The following is a 19,036-nucleotide window of genomic DNA, read 5'->3' as shown; positions in this document are numbered from 1 at the left end:
GTAAACGTAACGACGTCAGTCGCTCGCTACGGCACGTACCATTCCCCGGGATCCCGAGCCGGGCCAGTGGAATGGAATTAGCACGAAAAAGCCCCAAAAGTCGACAAGTATCCCTATCACTTAGTCTCAATTCAATTAATGGAGGTGTGATGTGGTGCGATCATCGGAAGGTGCGGTGGAAAGAGTTTCCTTTACGGGCGGGAAGGACACCCCGGGCCGGTCAAGAACGATTCGGACTTCAAACGCATGGGCAGATAATTTATTTCGGTGTCCTTCCTGATTGGATTTGACTTCCTTTTTAAGCCAACCGAAGCGATCCCCCCCAAACCATTGCTGGCACCGCGTCTCAATGTCTCGGTTTCGTCTACTTCTTCTATCGCTTTATCTCCAAGCATCGAACGGAACACATACACACAAACACAGTTCGTGTCAAGATTTTATCCCTCTTCGACATACTGACCCGACTTTGCTTTTGCGTGTTCGTGTGTGTCTATGTTGCTGTGTATCTGCCCTCCCGTTGCATATCCTTCGCTTGTCCACCCAGCGTGGGACTGGTTTTATTTATTCACGAGGAAACATTTTCATCCACCACTTGGCTGGAGTTTGTCGTCGCCTTGAGGATCGCTTTCGGACGCTCTGCTCTGTTTGTTTTTGCCATGACAGCAAACTGGCAAACTGGTTGGTGTGTGCGTGTGTATTTGATCTTTTTTGGACTTTTCCTACCATGACCACGCTCTTGATCGAGAGGTTGTTGGTTTTTGGCCACGTTTGACTTTCTGCTTTCCCGTTTGCCCACGCTACCGTGTTACTAATTTGGTGAATTGAGTTAAGTTTTATTGATTGCCCATTGATTAGTGTTAATCGGGGGAAGTTAGTATCTATGAAGATCACGTCCAGCGTGTGTGTCTGTGTGTGTGAGATGAATCCTAAAAATCTTTACATGCATGGTTACGAGCGTCACATGTCTCATGAAGCAAGTAACGAAAATTTCAAACCGTTTGTTGGTGAAAAGACTGTAATATATTATTCCCTTTTGTGTCCCGCATCCAATTGTGCTCCACCAACTTTGATTCTCTGTAACCTGAGGCAACAGTTTATTATTTACCCAACGCCTACGGCTGGTGTGTTGTGCGAATTAATTCGCAAGTTCAACAGAAAGGTTAACAGGAAAAGGAAATGTGTCGATGGGTGCTTACCGGATATTATCATATCACCACGCTCTGTCGTCCAGTAATTGATTGATGCTGGGTACGCCTCCGTGTGACATTCGAGCACGACATCCTGTCCAACGTACGCGCCCTCGAGCTGGTTTGGGATGGAGAGCATCGGTGGGACTGGATATAGGGGTCAATACGAGAAAAAGAAACGGATTTTGAGGATAATTCATCGACAATGATTATCTGATGGAATCTAGATGAAAGCGCACCAGAGCGTTTTCGTTCTATTTTTAAAATAGCTTTGATCGGTGACTTTTTCTTCGTATTTTACCAGTCCAGCAGAATACTTACATTGTACCCTTAGTTGCACTCGCTTGCTGATAGAGGGCGGGACTCCGTTCGATGCCACGCACAGGTATGCAGCCATGTGAAGTCTGCTGACTTTGGTGATGTGTAGAATTTCTCCGTCGACGACATTTACTGGAAAAAATGATGAAGCCTATTAATTCTTGACTTCGATTTAAATGATGTCCGTTCCTTCGTACCATTCTCGCCACCAATCGCCATCTCGTCACCATCCTCCCGTCGCCACATCACGTACGGTTCGGGGAATCCTTTTGCCTTGCAATTCAGCGTTACGTTGGTACCTTCGCGTACAACCATATCGTTGCTCGTCATCGATTCAATGATTGCCGGTGGAACTGCAGAAATATAATGTGCAACCCAAAACAAAAGCTACATATTATTTGTTTGCTAACAACTGGGTGAATTAAATTGGTTGCCTTTTATATGAAAAGCATAATTAAATTATGTTAATCGAAATGAGTTTGTATATGGAAATAAACTTCTGCCAACGTGGATTCTCCGACAGGCCCGAGCCCGGAAGTGGAGTGAAACATTAATGCTCCAAAGCCCGGGGCATTATCTCGCTGCCCGTAAACAATGCCCGGTGGCAAAGCTTAATCGGGTGATGAAAATATTGAAATGCCACACACATGCATCCGGGAGGAAGAAGATCGCTTTCAACGCTAACTTTATCCACCCCAAACGTTTCCCCGTGCGCTAGTTCCGCAGACGGCCGGTGAGTATAAACAAACATGCATCGTTACGCGTTAATCGCTGGCCATCCTCCGCCATCCGGAGCGCTGTCTGTTTGTTTGACCGGATGGCCAGTAAAATAATGGAACGTGCATAATGTGCAGCAGGGCCTTTTTTCTCTCACAGCGTTTTGCAACATATTTTTTTGAGTCCTCTGCTTCTTCTCATTGTGATTATGGAGGTGGTGGTGAACACCATTCGGTGGTGATAATCGCCTGAGCAAAGCCCCCCTGATCAACACACCTTTTGCAATGGCTAATCCTTCGCACCGATGACGTTTGTTTTGATGTCTGGCGAATGATGTTTGGCACCGGTTGATGGGTTTGCAGCCGGGCTTTTGGCACGGTGACACGGTTGATATGTTTACGCGATAAATGCTGCACGGCTCGCGTGGCCAGATAAAAGCTTAATCGCATTGGCGATGAATTTAATTTTCTGTTATGCTTTCGGTGGCTCACCGAGGGCAGCACAAAAAAGGGACATCGTTCAATGCCGCAGGTGTTATCTGATGATGTGTGGTAAAATGCAAATTGCTATATGATCTCGGCAACGCGGCCATTGTTGGCGGCACTCAATTTACAGTGTCAAATCGAGTCGATTAGTGTGATAGGCCCATATTGTGCCTCTAATACATAAGCGATTGTGGTTGATTCGTGCAGTGATCGATCAATAAATAGCGATTTGTGCGCGATTTGGATCACGTTTTCCACGAAAATTCAAGGCTAGGAAAAGACATGATTACCGGCAATGCTCATTTTATCAGGTAGAAGAAGGTCCAGATGGGTAAAGAAGATCTAGATAGATTTATCAATTGTTGGAGAAACCTTATTGTGTGCTGTAATTGATTTCGTCTTTGGCAATCTTATTCGCCGAAGGAATTCGTTTCCAGGAAATAAAACTAATAAAAAATCCAACGATTTTGACCATTCTTTATCGGACATGAAGTAATGGAATAACTCTTCAAGGGTGGTTTATTGAAATTTTACTGGAAAATTGGAACCATTTGAGGAATTTAGTCCATTTTCTCAGAATTTTTTCCTGTGACTTGGCAAATTAAAAAAAAAAAACAACAAGTTAGAAGCATCTTTGGGTGAATAGATCGAACATCCGCAAAGAAATTAAAATTGTTTAGCACAAAACTTGTTCCAACATCCGCAATGTGCACAAGACTTTTTTCGCATGTAATTTAGAATGCTATGTCATAATGTGAGGTTAATTGATTTTTCCTTTGAGTTCTCTGAAGAGCCATCTACGATAGGCTGTTCACAGAGTCTTTCGTAAACAAGGCTGACTATCCACACATGAGTTACGATCAATTTCTTGGAAGCTAAGAACAGTAGGCCGAGATCTCTCCGTACGAAGACGATTCGTTTTTAAATCTTTTTTCTATAAATCAATTCAGATCCTGGAATACACTGACGATAGAGACATCATATGGGGTTATCTTATGTGTAAGAAGCATACTAAAGTATCTGGCACATGCCATACAGTTTGAAAATGTTTAAGCTTGGCACTTTCATTTGCCTCTGAAATATAAAATATGTTCGAAATTGGAAAACTTCATTTAACCTCTACGTTTGCGTTCAGGAGATCTGCTTTTTATCTAGGAATGTGACGAAGGAATATGAAAAGCTCTATGAGCTGTGTTATAACCATAGTTTTGTGTAGCGAGAAGTGAACGTGGTTGCATTGTCATCTTTCTCAAGATTTTTAGGATTATCTTGTCTGTCTTTGAACTGATTAACCCAACCGTATAGCCGCTATTATCATAATGTGAAAGGGATTACCCTAGCCTGATCAAAAGTCGACCAACCTAATCAACTTTGTCGAATTAAAAATCAACTGATATCTTCATCCAACCATCACTAATTGGCAGTTCTTGCTATCCTTTATTGAAATATAACAACAAACTACAGCTATCACCTGATAATGGTATCACAATCCTTCCACTTCCGCATTAAACCATGCAATAACTTACCCACAACCTGTAAGTAGCCCTTACGAGATCTCATGGGATCGGTGTTCACCTGGCACATGTACCAGCCCCGATCGCTTTCCTCCACCTCCCGGATGTGCAGGTACCAGGACCGATGGTCGTTATAGGTGAGGCTAATGCGTGGGTTCTGCGTTATCACGTTGTGGTGTATCGAGAGGATGGTTTGCGTGTCCACCCGCACCCAGGCCACCTGCAATAAAGCGATTCAGAAAGGAAGCAAAAAGAAGCAATGAAAATACGCTGAATAAATATGGTCCGCAGACTTGGGTTGGTTGTCGGTGGGAATATGATATGTAACGGGGTGCAGCCCTTGAAACATCGATGAGTGCTGTCGATGTCACAGCATGATTCGAAGTTCGCCGCAGCCCTGTCATAGACGGACGCACACATTCGAACGTCGACCTCGGGGACTTTCCCTGCTCTGGGCTGGAGCCGGCGGTGTGTTGTCGTAATAAATAACAAATTGAATAATAATATAAATTGCTTAATTCAAACTTTGCCACTGCATGAATAATGAATTTTAGAAATTGAATAAATCTCTAGTGTTTGTACCGTCAGTACATTACCACGTTATGTCGTTGGACGAGGCCAGAGTCCCTCTTGAAGCGGGCCCTGTTGGGACGGATCGAGGAAAGTGCAAATGAAATTACCACCAATCGACAACGAAACCGAGCAAGAAAAGGTACCTGTGTACGAGTTGGGCCCGATCGGGTCGTAAAACCCACCCAAGAAGGTGAGCTCCGGTCCACGTCGAAGGGACAATACCACGTATATTTTAGCCCGCAATGGTGCAGTCCCGGCTACGTTTGACGCGAACGTAAGAGAAATGGGATTCTGATGAGTGGCTCTCGCTGCCTGAGCAAGTCCGCAGGTGTAACTGCTTCTTAACGGCAGCTCTCTAGTGCCAGCCACGTTTCGTTCCTTTCGTTCGCAGCATAATGTCCACACGAAACGAACGTTCTTGGCAGGTCTTTTCTAGTCTGCGCAAGATGTGCTGCCGTTCTTGCTTGCTCTGCGGTGAACTGCTTTCGGTGGCGAAACGTCAGCCAACGGAAACGACAACCCAGGACCAAATCCAATTGACGCCTCATTAACCTGTCTGCCGTGACCGTGACAGCTGAGGCACAGTCGGGCGCACAGGCTCCGGGCTCGTTTCGCAGGTCATCGTCTTCGTTAGGCTAAACGAAGCCGGAAGACGAAGTTTTTTTGGTGGAAAATCGTACCAACGGAATCAGTGACGGGAGCCCGAGAAAATTGCAAATGTCGATTCGCACGAAAATGGCGAAAGTCGTTCATGTCTTACAAAAGATTTATAAGGTAACCATTATGCGAGTTGGGCTTTTGTGTGTTGGTGCGGCTCCACTCTTGGGCTACGTTTTGGCATCGGAAATATGCCGGCGCTGACATGGAACGTCTTGCCAAACGGATTCAAATCGTTGTTGTGAATGATCCAAAGATTATGAACGTCATTTAGCAGGAAAACAATCTTTGTTTATTCATTTATTGCTAATTTATTAAAATGGCTAGTATAAGCTATTTTCTGCTTCTTTATATCATTTTTTCTCTTTTTCAGATTGCACTTGATTTGGGTAGGTTTCTTGTTTCATTTAATTTTGTTCTATTTTGTAAGTACTTTTTGCCATCCTCTTAATTTCTCACATAAATTACTAATTATAACAAATTCAAGCTACAGTTTCGTCCTTATCTTTTTCAGCGAATAAATAACTATTCGCTGTCAAATAACTATCAGCACCGAGATGCATAGCTGTACTCTAATGTCTACCTTTACATCCTCATCCAACGAAACGCAAAACTCTCTGGTGAATGTTATTAGATATTCAACATTGGTGCAGAGTGATGCCGTTACCCTAAGCTAGTTATGCCATCCGTATGGATCACCCCGCATTTGTGTCTCAATTGGATGTTTGAAGCTTTGGCCCGGAAAAAGGAAATATCCGTTGGAAGTTCTCCTACGCTCATCCAGCATTTGACCGACTTCCAAACAAAATTAAAAGAATCGCACTGCATGATAACGGACACGGTGGTACGATGGAAAATAAAATACACGCATCACGCACACTCTCGTACCCGAAATACATTGAAAAGCGGAGGTCCAAAGTTTGTGCCCGGTTCTGTATTTCGTCCGTATCCTTTCTGTAATGCAACCGTGCTTTTAGCTCTGCCCTTCTAAGTTCGTGCGCTTTTGTCGATCTCCAAGGAGCAGTTCTGACGGGAGGACCCAGCTCGAACTGGACCTCGGGAACCATCGCCTCGCTACCCATCCAGCCCAAGCACAGCGGGGTAATGCCATCAAATAAAGGATGAAAAAGGGAAAATTTTCTACCGGACCGGAAACGAATCGGATACCGAGCCAAACATCCTGGCCACCCCGAATGGCTCCACGGGAAGGAGCAGCGCGTAGTTGGAGTGTTCCACAGAGGAAAGGGAAAACGGGGAGGAAAAACGAGTGGATTGAAACGATTTCCACTACTATACAGCGTGCGAAAAACCATCAGCATCGAGAACTGGAAGTTGTGCTGGTAAGACGAACAAAAAATCTTTCTCAAACTCCCTGTCACACTAACCGCCACACACTCAAACACACATACCTAGTGGTCCAAAATACACGTAGGATTGAGTAATACTCCGGTAAGAGTTTCAGGGTTTTATTCCATTTATATTCAAATTTTATCAATTTATTCTGCAAATAAAAGGGACGTTGAGTGAGTGGCCATGTTGAGTGCCGTGCGGGCAGCAATTCGAGAGGCGAGGGTTTTTTTTTTGTTTTGCCTATCGGACGGAAGAACGAAAGAAGTCGTCATCGTCACAGTCGTCACAGAACGGTGCGAAATGGAGACGATTGTGGGACAAAGGCTTGCAGAGAGGAGCAACAAAAAAAAACAACAACACTACCGACAGCAACCCTCGTGAAACTGGAACACACATACACACAAATTCAAAAACATACGATCGTTCAGTGGGAGCTGGCTGGTTGGTGGCTTGGGTGGAACGTGTTAAGAAAAACACACAACATCCTCACAACACTGCACCGGCGAGAAAAACAACAGCCAAACGACCATCCAAACGACCCACTGAATGAACAAGCAAACGAACAAACGAACGAGTCCACGAATGAACGGGTTGGGCCGTGTTGCTTGTCTTTTTTTTTGTTCTGTGGGCGTTGTAGAAAACTCTTGTCAAAATAAGAAAAACTCCTAATAGAGTACTTCACCGGTACAGGCAGGGTAGCGTTGCTGGAGCGGAGGCTGGATCGTTAAGTTGTTTTTGCCGGACGCTCATACTGTCACTCGAACAGCACACACGCACACGGCCACAGGATCCGATTTCAAGATTGGACGTCGTTTAGAAGGGCAGAATTAATGAACATCAGCATCGACAAACACTGCCCGTACTCACGAGCCCCATCAGGGCGGAAATATTTTCCAGTGCATTCACCCGAAGGGACACCAATTCTATGGTACCGGTATGTGAATAGGCGAGTTTTTTGTTTGAATACGATTTGTTCCTACTGCCTTTTGGGCAGGAATTTGTGGTTATACTTATCGGGTACATATCAACGCAGGAGAAAAGTTAGCTTACTTGAATTAATGATACGGTGTCCCGGAAGAACGGGAACATTACGTTCTGTGTACGCAAAATAAAGCTGTGCATATGAATGGTTGTTTTATACTAACATCTTCATCCGGAATCATTACGGCTCGAGTTTTTGCTTTGCTGTCTACAACTGCCGCTAAAAGACGCCTAGAAGTATGCAATGATTGACCATAGGACATTTGTGTGGTTGAAATTTTAGAATTTGCTTAAAATCCTGCTACGTTTGAACCGAGTATTCGAGTATAGATGATAAAACCAGGTAATATTTTGGGATTTCCTGCTATTGTTGAATATAAATCCACAAACATTTCGAAACCACGATTGTAAGTTGTTTGCTATTGTTTCTCCAGCGTCTTTGCGAAGAACTATTTCAGACAGCTAAAGTTTCATGTCACCTTAAGGAAACTTTATTTTCAAAATATTATGTTCCAATATTTGGCAAATATTCCAGACATACAATGGTTTTGACGATTTAATAGATTTTAACATGTTAGTTAACAATTTAAAAACTCTTTTAAGCTAACGGTTTTGATGATAATTTATTGTTACGTATCTGGTTCATGTTATACAGGCAATTTTTGTTAGATAACTAATAAACGAATATGAATATGAATATGAAGTTCTTCATTTGATTGTGGCAGAAATGAACAGGTGGTCCAGATGATCAGTTTAAATGCGTTTCTTCTATATCAAGACGCACACAGAAGCTTTTGGGCGTTTAACAATCTTCAAGTAAACAGAACAATTCTGGGTGGATAGCTACTGAAGCTCCACTATAAATATCTTTCCCTTGGCCTGATTAATATCATTTTATTGTGTTGAAGCTACTAGATATGTCCGTTCTCTGCCAGACATCACAGTGTTATTATTTCCTAGGATAGAACCGTAAGAAAAAAAAGCAAACGTATTCCGGAACATCAACTTCGTAAGAAACTTTACCACTAAAACCCTTTCATTGCACCATTGTCACTTTAAACGCTCAAAGCACTGGTTTCAACAACAAAAAACTACACAATACAGCAAAACACGCACATACTTACAGTCACCGTCGTATCGCGAACGAGTTGATACAAGCAGCATGGGTTGACAAAGAAAAGAAGTCCCACTACCTACCTACCACGTAACATAATTGAGGTGATAATAATTGAAAATTAATTGACTGCAGCCTGATCAAACAGGGTGACCCCCGGTGATGCCCGGGAAAAGTTTGTCCTTATTGTCCGAGCCGGGTTTACCCGTCTGGCACGAAGCTGATGGAGGAAAAAGTCGCGTGCAGTGAGACGGGATCCGGTGCGGGAAACACGATCCTGCCAGTATGCTGACTCATTAGCCTTCTCATCATCTACACCCTTCTCCCTTCGCTCTCTCTCTCTCTCTCAGCACCCACTTGATGCGGTACATGCGAACTCATGATCATTCATACAATTTTGCCCCGCTTTTTGCTCGTTTAATATGCTGCAGCCCGGGACGTGGTACCGGTGGTGACACGGTGGTGATTCTTTCTCTGCTCTCTTTGATCGTTTGACTTTTGCCTTTCACCCGTTTCCACCTTCCCCGTTCATCAATACATCCCTTGCCAACCCGACCCGTCGTCACCCGCTTGCTGCGAGACGCGCATCCACGGGCACGTCGCCGATGACTTCTTGGCAATGGGATCGCTTTTTCACGGAGTTTGTATCGCTCGCCAAGACAGCGAAACTGGTTGGCTGGCTGGAGGTGTCGTTTTTTGTTTTGTTTGCTTATTTTTTTCTTCCTCTGTTTTCCCTCGCTACCGAAGAGTTCAGTGTTAAATAAGCTGTCTTATGAATAATACATTTCCACTTTCAGCCCAGTATATATTGAAAGGCTCCCGACGGTGTTGGAGGGAATGGGCAAAAACTCTTTGGAAAATGTTGCTCTTCTTTCTGTCGCTCTTCTTCACAGCGACCCATCCTCCAAAGAAGAGCAAACTTTTTACAACGACTAGAAGGCAAACTTCAGACAAAAGCGAACTAAAGAATAAAACACACACAAAAGCGTACATACATTGACTGTAAAGAAAGCGATCGATAGGAAGACATTGGTCGGTGCGCGAGACGACGCCATAAAGCAACATGCACTCTACACAGTGACTTTATCGTGTGACAAACAAAAAAAAAAGAAACCGGGCGAAGCCTACGATCAGAGAAAAAATAATTATTCGTCATATTTCACTTCCAGCTGTGGTAGGCCCTGTGCAGATGGTGTACAAAGAAGGTGAAAATTCATCACAGCGAAATGGGACGCAAGGAGGGACCTAGGTGGGGTACCAAGTTTATCGTTCAATTGTGCCTTGGAGCACCAATGAGCGCCATGATTACACCGCTCGAGCATTATTCCCGCCAGCCGCAGAGGCCATAAGATATCCTATTTTATTTCCTCGCTGCCTGCTTTTCACTGTTTGTTCTTGGTGGATTCGTTCTTAAATCCGGTTTGCGTGGGGCTTTTGAATACTAAATTGATTTTCCCGTTTCGTGTGGAGATGCATCAACACTGGCTTGTGACTGCCTTTAATAGGGACAGAGGGATCCCCTACCCCCGAATTTGAATGGGTTTCCGAAACCTCCCGAACCCAACGACGGGTAATAGCATATTCATGAGCAGCCACATACACACACACACACACACACACACACACATTTGACTGCATGGGATGATAATTTATCTGCCGCAGCGCAGGATTTTTGGGGTGGTAAATTTTCATCAGCTTGATGGCCTATTAAGGGACGGTTGGTGGGAATGGCCGTTGCAGTGATCTTCACCTCGATAGTGATCGAGATTGATGCGCATCCGGGTTTTGTTGTACCGGGATGGTAATGTTGTGCATTAGCATGAAATCGAGTTAAGGTGAATGGATCAAATGGCACCATGGATGGAGTGGAATACGGAATACCGGATTAATTCCCGGTGGAAACATTCATAAATAGTTAATTTAGCTGTGATCGAGTCGCCAGCATGGCTACTGAAGAATTTTTGGGAATAAATTGGCGAGAATGCATCTTTGGATTTAAAATATAAAAACTGTTTTCTGCTGATCTAATATTACTCCAGGCTTCAATTCGCTATTTGAGCTTGGGTCTTTTACACCATAAGGAAGGCATAAAGTACACCTTAGTATCTATTCCTTCCCTGTCCTACCATGCATCCATCCATAATCCATAATTCATAATCCATCCTCTCTCAAGCGTCCCAAAGCATTTTATTTGAGTTTAACATAGTCCAGAGGTAGGAAACAATCACAAGTTTAAGAAGCGCAGTAATGGAATTTTAAATAAGGACAGTTTTGGAAATATTTGATTGGGGAAAACCGTGGAATCATAACTCTCTTTTCTATCTTCTTAGAATGCTTTTAAGCATAAAAAATGATTTTTTAAATTTATTAAACAATGGAAGAATTGAGGAAAAAAAATTAGTTCAGGTGTGTGAAACATCTTTAAATGACCAGAAACATCATAAATACGGCCACAAGAGCAAATAATTGTATCAATTATTTTCATGTTGAATAGCTTTAATTAGAAATTAACTTTTCGAAAGTTAATTTTGCAAGATACAATAACATGTTTTTGAATTTTATGTAATTTAACATCGAAACTCTAATTCAAACAGAAGCCATCTTGAAATTGCCAAAAGGTTTCCGAGATTGATGCTCACGATCGTCAAGATCTTAGGTTTGGGATTCAAAATAATAACGGCTCCTTTATAAATCAACAATTCCAGATCGATTCATCTCTATGTACGAAACGGTGATCATAAAGCGCTCCAAATTATGCTCCAAGCACTTCATATCTCACCCTTAGGATAGTCCTTTGATGAAATTCCACCAACGGGATCGCAAATTAGCCCATCATTCAAATCGACCCACATGCATCAATTCAGCACTCACCATCACCGACAAAATGGCAAAATGGCAGTTCAACGTCTAACGAGACACGGCGTTCCGGCCGTCCGGCTTCCGGAAGTCGTCTTCCAGCTCTGACCGTGCCCTATTGACAATGGGCTTTCCTGTTTGCCAACGGAAAAGCGACATTGCACCCGTCCGCGCACTAAACCCGGAAGGATGTCCGAAAGCGACACGGCTCATGTTGACTTCCGGCGCTAGCCGGCAAACGGAAAGATTTCCGGACCGTCTACCCAGAGCAGGATTATTTGCATTGTGAGGTAGAAAAAAAGGGGGAGGAAACCCTTAAGGCGTTTACGTTTACGGGCTAAAGGTTTTCACCCATAACAGCACGAACGAATCGAACGGTTTTGGAAAAGGTCTACGGCTATTAGTACAGTCGCCCTGTTGTTAAATGTTTGTCCGGGACAGAACCACCCACAGTAACGGAAGGAGGACGATGGACAATGGATGGAAACGTTTAATTATTTTACTGATCTGTGTCTAAAGATGCTGACTGGAGAATTGAATATTGATTTCACCTTTCCCGGTGTGCCGGTGAGGTAAAGCGGGGTCCGGAGGGTTCAAAGTGTCAACCGCTGGTCGATGATTAACGTCCGGAGGTTGAAGTTCAGTGGTCGGTTCGGTTGTACGAGTGACATAGGATACAGAGTGGCTTGATTATGCAACTGTCACACTGCAAATGTACTCAACAGCACACCGGGGAGCAGGAGCACGAGAGCGGTTGACTTAAAGCGTCTAATTAGAGGCTTTTCCAGCTCGGGAATGGGGAGAGCTAACGTGAGACGACAGTGGCAGCGTTGGCAGCGAGTTGTACAGGATATCTATCGGTTGGCTCAGTTGCATACTTACGACGTACATCAAATAGTGTTTAAGCTTAGTGGTACCGTTGTGCTGGACTAAACTATCAAGATTTCTCCGACTAATGGATCGAACCAGCGTGTGGCACATGGCTTATCGTTTTGAATTCCGGATAAAATTACTTTCCAACCAATAATTAGCCGTGTTGTGTATTTGAAAGCTTAGACAGTAAATACAGAGCGAGGGTGTATGCAATAATGATTGCAAGGTGCATCAAAGCGTACTACCGAGAACCGAACCACAATGTATCTTTGATGTGATCGTAGGCCGATTACGAGCAGCTCCATTTTCATCCCATAACTCAAACCATCCATTTGATTGTGTCATGTCAGCGTCACATCAATACCGAACGTAGGATGCAGCTAATGGCGCGTGCGGATATGGATAATAGCTCTCAGTAAAGAGGGAAAAAAGTGAGATCGAACTTTCTCTCACCCTTCCGCTCTGCTTCCTTTGTCAATACATTTTATTGGCCAAGCAGCACGCTCACAGTGCAACACGTTAACACTGGGTTTCGAACGTGCTCCGAAGTGGCAAATAAAGTTAACTTTCATTTGGATGTATGTTTTTACCTTTTGCACACCATTCAGTTTGTTTATTTATGTCGGAGGGTTTTTCTTTTCGCGCCGTTCCATGCCCTCTGCTTGCCTGAGCTGCTCGAGCCGTGCGGGATGAGTTTGTTAGCTTCTCGAAAGTATGCCACTCACCTCACCAGTTAGGTCGAGCGTTTCGAGCAAAGTTGCAAAGTTTACAAGGACCTCCCGGAGTACCTTCCGCCCAGCCTTATGGCGCGAAGCGGAAGAAAACCTTAAAAAATGGCATAAATACAACTTTCCTACAGGGCCCAAAATTGGACAACTTCTTGGAATGGTGGTTTAGTTTTTGTTTTGCTCAGCAACTAGCGTGCAATAGCTCGTTAGAGCTTTTTTTTTTGTCACTGTTGTTTTGTTTCGCCCGTCTACTTTACTTTGCTTTCGCTTCTTACGCTTCAAACCACCGGAGGCCGTCTATCGGGTCCGGTGTGGATCATAAACTTTAGTGCGCCCGTGTTTTCAAGCGTCAGTACACCGAAAAGTACCGCCAGAAGAAGGGCCTGCCTTACACTCCGTTGGGGATGCACCGGGAAGGTTTGCACGATGCAGCTGAAGAAGTTCCACAAGGGTCGAAACCGGAATGGAGCAAGTCGTCTGGCTGCTTCCTGTTGGTACAGTCCTTCTAACAAGGCACTTCAATTTATTTATGTTTGCTCAATCTCAATTGTGCGGACGTGCGCGAAGGTGGTGCTGTACGGCTTCATGTCTCATTCTGTGGCCATGTGTGTGTGTGTGTGTGTGTGTGTGTGTGTGTGTGTTAAGGTTCGTTGAGGCAAAAAAAGCGCATTAGACAACAGCTCCAACCGAAGATAAGACCGAACGAAATGTAAGGACACGAAATGCATGGGTCTTTTTTTGCTGGGACTGGGAATTGTTTGCTTCGTAGAAATTGGCAAGATGTAAAGGGAAGAGTTTTGATGCGCCTGTGCATCCGCATTCGATTGAACCAGATTCACTTCGATTCGAACGTCTTTACGCTTCACGGTGCTCGTTTGCAGAGCGAAACAAACTCCATCCACTATCGTCCACGGAACGCCGAAAGAAGAACAGCAAGAACACACATCTTCAGCACCAGTACAACTTTCGCATTTCTTTCTGAGCAATCGAGTGAGCACTCTAGCGAGAAAGTGAAGCCGAGAATAGCCCTGGAAAATGGGAGGACGACCATCAGCGAGCCAGCACGCCAATAGGAAACCAACGAGCGCAAAACGAAGTCTCCCACCCTGCCGAACACCATCGTTATTACAAGAATTTCTCAAATGAGATTTCCCGTCCGTCACTTATGCTGTGCCTCGTGGTGCACTTTTTAGCGTCCATTTGGGGACCGGAGAAAGACAGAAAAAAATACACCGAACGTAGCAAAAGAAGCAACAAAAACGGGAAGGTGAATGTACAGCAAAATAAGCTGCTTTTCTCTGGATGCCATTTCCTTCCTGTTGTTTTTTCTTTCACTGACCCTCCCGTTCGTGCTGTGCTGAGTGCTGCAGGACGTTGGTAGGAAATTTTCCAAATGGAACGCGACCCGGGCTGTAAATTGATTGGAAGAAAAATATAAATAAATGTCAATTACAGCGTTCGGCACCTAGTCTTAGCGACGATCGGTTGCGCAGGAGTCGTCGTGATGCACTTTTGCAGCAAGATGATTGTGCTGTGTCTTACATGCTTCGACGAGCGCTAATGCTGTTAAGTATTTCTGTTTGTTTGCACTCTCCATTAGGTGCTGAACTTAACGCTAATTCCATTTCAGTGTCGTAATTATATTCATCTTGTAAGGTCGTTGATAGAGAAGGCTTTAATTTTATAAACAGTAACTAGTGTTTTAGGGAAGGGTAATGGAAGTAGTTGGAAGATTAATTCAAATTATAAGTAGTTGTATACGTAAGTAAGTGGGGTGGTCCGATGGCCGAGGCGATAACGGGGCCGGTCTTCACACGGCACGACCGGGATTCAAATCCCATCCAGATCGCCTTCACGTACGCAGGGCTGTCTACTTTACTACGGGTAAAAACAAGTCACAGAAAGCCAGAAATGGCAGGCCGAGACCTCGCGAGGTTGTAGTGTCAGGGAAGAAGAAGGAGATAAGTAAGTAAGCAAGTAAGTAAGTAAGTAAGTAAGTAAGTAAGTAAGTAAGTAAGTAAGTAAGTAAGTAAGTAAGAAAGTAAGTAAGTAAGTAAGTAAGTAAGTAAGTAAGTAAGTAAGTAAGTAAGCAAGTAAGCAAGTAAGTAAGTAAGTAAGTGAGTAAGTAAGTAAGTAAGTAAGTAAGTAAGTAAGTAAGTAAGTAAGTAAGTAAGTAAGTAAGTAAGTAAGGAAGTAAGTACTGCCAGAGCAACTAGAAACTAAAATGATATTCCATAGTGAAAATAAAACAAAACGGAAATATTTTGCACTTCAAGAAATCCTCTTCTTTCTGATTCGGAAAACTAGCAACAAATCATTCCGATTTGATTTGTTCCACCATCGTCAAATCACTTCCAGCTTACTTCTTCTCATAATACTAATCCGTTTGAAACTGTTTACGTTATCGCTCGTCGATCTGAAACATTAAGAATTTAATCCACACTTGACTTGGCCCTATCAACAATTATCAGCAAGAGTGCTACCGAAAATACTACAACGATTCCGCAGTAAGATACGTACGCGTGCGGACCAGTTTTTCATCCATTTGATACGCTACGCTTTTCTTTATCCTACTGCTCGATATCCGGAACGTTTCAGTTCTGTGAGCGAGCAATGAATTTCCTTTACACCGATGCTTTCAACCTCCACATACCGAACCAGTTTTCTTTACCATGTGAAAAAGCAGCACAAACAGAAAAATAACACTTCAACCTGTTCGTGAAACAAGCAGTTGTGGCCTTGGCAAACGCTAACGAGACTGCCAGAATCGAAGCGAGCCCTCTTTAAAGGCCTACCGTAGAATAAAAGAAGCACCACCAGCGTGAGCCACAACCAACAGCAGCAACAGCAGGGAACAATTGCAATAAATGCAATCAGAGAAAGAGATGTTTTCTGTTTATCGAACACATAAACCTTCAGTCGATAGAGACTGAGAGGGCAACATTTCTCCTGCAAGGTTTGCCGTACGGAAGGCGCACAATCTTCTTCACCTTTTTCGATTTTCATCCACCGTGATCCGTTTGTTTGTGGTTTGTATATGTTCGAGCAGCTTCCTACCGACCGAGCGAACAGGCTAGGAATGGCATCGGGGTTTTGCCGAGCTAAAAACCAGCCAACCTCCACCAAGCGGTCAAAGAAACAATCGAAGCTCTGTTTGCTGCTACAGAAGCTTTCAAACCAAACCAGAGCTCGGGTCGGGTGGATTTGGCCGGATCGGTCGTAGCCAGTGAGAGCCAAAAACGAAACAGCCTGAGTGGTTTCGGTGTAGAAATGAAATGAAATTCCTTCGATGAAGCTTCGTGGTCAGCCGTGGTTTGTGGCGGTCTTGCCCGTGCGGTAGTTGGTGGAAAATATATATCTATATATTAACATTCACAGTCACATCACGTACTGTGTTCGTTGTTTTCTTCGTTTGGGCTGCTCCACCGAGAAAAGTGGAGGAGTTGCTGCTGCTCTCACATTCGCTCTCCCCATCTCTTGGGGGAGATGCATCCTGCTGGCCTGCCGGCGTTCTTATCGAACCGATGGACCACGATAGATAATAAGATGATGCTCGGATTTTCTATTTCCAATGGCTGTGCCTGGACGGCTCTGCGGACGCTCTTGCAATGCCGGTCATCGATCCAAGTGCTAAGCTGTTAAGCGGTGTTACGAAAACGGGATATCCGAACCAAAACCTGGATCTGAATCTGAAGTGGATCGTTATCCTTTTTACGGTTAATTTGATTTCGTCCGTGCTCATAAACGCTCGTCGGGAGAAAGGATAGCAACGTTCAGCTACGAATGTTGAAGAATATTATTCAAATATTCAATGTGATGTACGGAAGCATGATTGATTACAATTAGTGTATCTTCATTTTCTACGTAAGTTTATTATTTCAATGTCTTGAACGTATAAATTATACCTAAACATATGAAAAGAAACAATTATAAAGATTCACTCCCATAAAGACATGTTTTAATGTCACCATGTATTCTACCGTACGAGCACCAAGGATGCCTTTCACCGATTGTCTTACATTGACATGTGCGTTGTTCGGTGCGTTGCTTAAATCCTGCTTAATATTTCTCATGAAACCGCACACGACTCATAATACCTTGGAGAAAATTGGTTCTACTTAGAAATGGGAACAGAATCTCAGTTTATAAATTGCCAAACGACGGGACGGTTTGCTGGGTCCCCCTGGTTTGCTGGCATTCCCCGGCCTTTCGAGCGCCGGGTGGCACGGTGTTCCGATTTAATTTGTAAGTCCCATATTTCAAAGCGCTACGTGAGCTAAATTGTGAACCCAGTTATCCCCTCCCCCGGGAATCCCAACCACCCACCACCGAGCCCTCCCCATGCTCTGACGCTTTTCACCTGAAGCGAATGATGCCGCATCCAGGCGGAAGTTCCAAAGCTTACGTGTGTGTGTTGGTGTGTTTATTGTGTTTTGTCGAGTTGTTTTGTTGCAGTGTGATTGCTTTCCTCGCTCTCACGCTCTACTTTTTACCCATTTTAGAACCATCCTTATCACGCGAAAGGCAAAGCGAAGGTACAGAGAAATGGGTGTGGAGTGTTTTGCACCTCAACACGTCGAGGAAAAGGGAAGATCAAAGTTCGAATTCAATTGCAAGACAAACTTAATTTTCCCCGTTTTTCCGCCAACCTTTTCCCAAACCTTACCTTACCAGATTCGGCACCGAAACGATTCCACGATCAGTTGAGCTGATTGTTGATGCTACAAACATTTCTAAATATTTTCCCAGCCCCGTACAGTACCCGCTTTCCATCCGCCTGGCTGCTTAACGGAGCAGTAAGTTTTCTCACTAAATTGTTTCGCCGAAAGTGAGAAAGGAAAAGCGTGCACACACACACACACACACAAACGAGTTCGAGAAAAGAGAAAGCATCCGGAAAAACAAACGAAACCCATTGCGGATATCGTGTTTTCCGAAAGATCACGTTCAACACGGGTTTAAGCGTGGCTTACCAGGATAAAGCAGGGGGCGAGTTCGGGCGAGCAGGTTTTCTTCCGTGGAAAAGGCATTTTAATAATAAAACATAGATTTAATGATGAGTGAAAGTGTTTTCCCCGGACCGGCTGCCCTTCTCGCTGCGTTCGACGAGTGTTGCTTTTTTCGGTAGGCATTAGCGATGCCACTGTTGCTGCTACTGATGGAATTCATTGACATTCATTTATCTTTTAGCTAAGCAAAACAACACCGCACTGACGGAGCTGCCAGCGAAAGACAGCAAACTTTTGCGTCCCCTCTTCGGATCCCGTACCCGGTGGTTGACAAGAGACGAAGGATGCGATAAGTAAGAGCGCAACAAACGCAAGAAAAGGGACCGTTTCACGAAAACGTCTGTTTGAAATGACTTGGAGATGCTCTGCTCACTTAGGCAAATGTCCTCGAGAAAAAGGGCGAGACCGTCGTTTACGCAAAACAACAGCAGAGCGATCCAAACGGGGGAAAGTAAGCGAAAAAAAATCAAAATGAATGAGATGAATGTTGTAGCTTCTTTCTTTTCTATTTGTGTGTGCCTTGGCTGTAACGAGTGAATTTTCTGCCCCAGAAGCTCACCAGACAGCACTCCACCGAAACGCTTTTACGTCCGGCTAGCAATAGTCGGCGTTTTGATTTATCGTTTGCCAGCGTTACTGCGGGTGCGGTCATGTCCACTGTACGGTGGGAGCTT

At 44.1% G+C, this 19,036-nt stretch overlaps 1 protein-coding gene across 5 annotated transcripts in view; it reads right to left on the bottom strand.

Annotated features, from left to right (window-relative positions):
- LOC118511703 (lachesin) overlaps window positions 1-19,036 on the bottom strand; it is a 100,619-nt gene that overhangs the window by 19,565 nt on the left and 62,018 nt on the right. For all 5 annotated transcript variants that reach the window (XM_036055116.1, XM_036055115.1, XM_036055117.1 and 2 more), the window contains 4 exons: window positions 4,234-4,441; window positions 1,703-1,858; window positions 1,509-1,637; window positions 1,197-1,334 (listed from right to left, as the gene is read on the bottom strand). In XM_036055116.1, the coding sequence (XP_035911009.1) occupies window positions 1,197-1,334; window positions 1,509-1,637; window positions 1,703-1,858; window positions 4,234-4,441 (631 nt within the window). The remainder of the gene's footprint in view (window positions 1-1,196; window positions 1,335-1,508; window positions 1,638-1,702; window positions 1,859-4,233; window positions 4,442-19,036) is intronic.

This window comes from Anopheles stephensi, chromosome 3 (genome assembly GCF_013141755.1).
Source record: "Anopheles stephensi strain Indian chromosome 3, UCI_ANSTEP_V1.0, whole genome shotgun sequence".
NCBI lineage: Eukaryota > Metazoa > Arthropoda > Insecta > Diptera > Culicidae > Anopheles > Anopheles stephensi.
The sequence above is the reverse complement of the archived record's forward strand: the minus strand, read 5'-3'. Positions and strand labels throughout refer to the sequence as shown.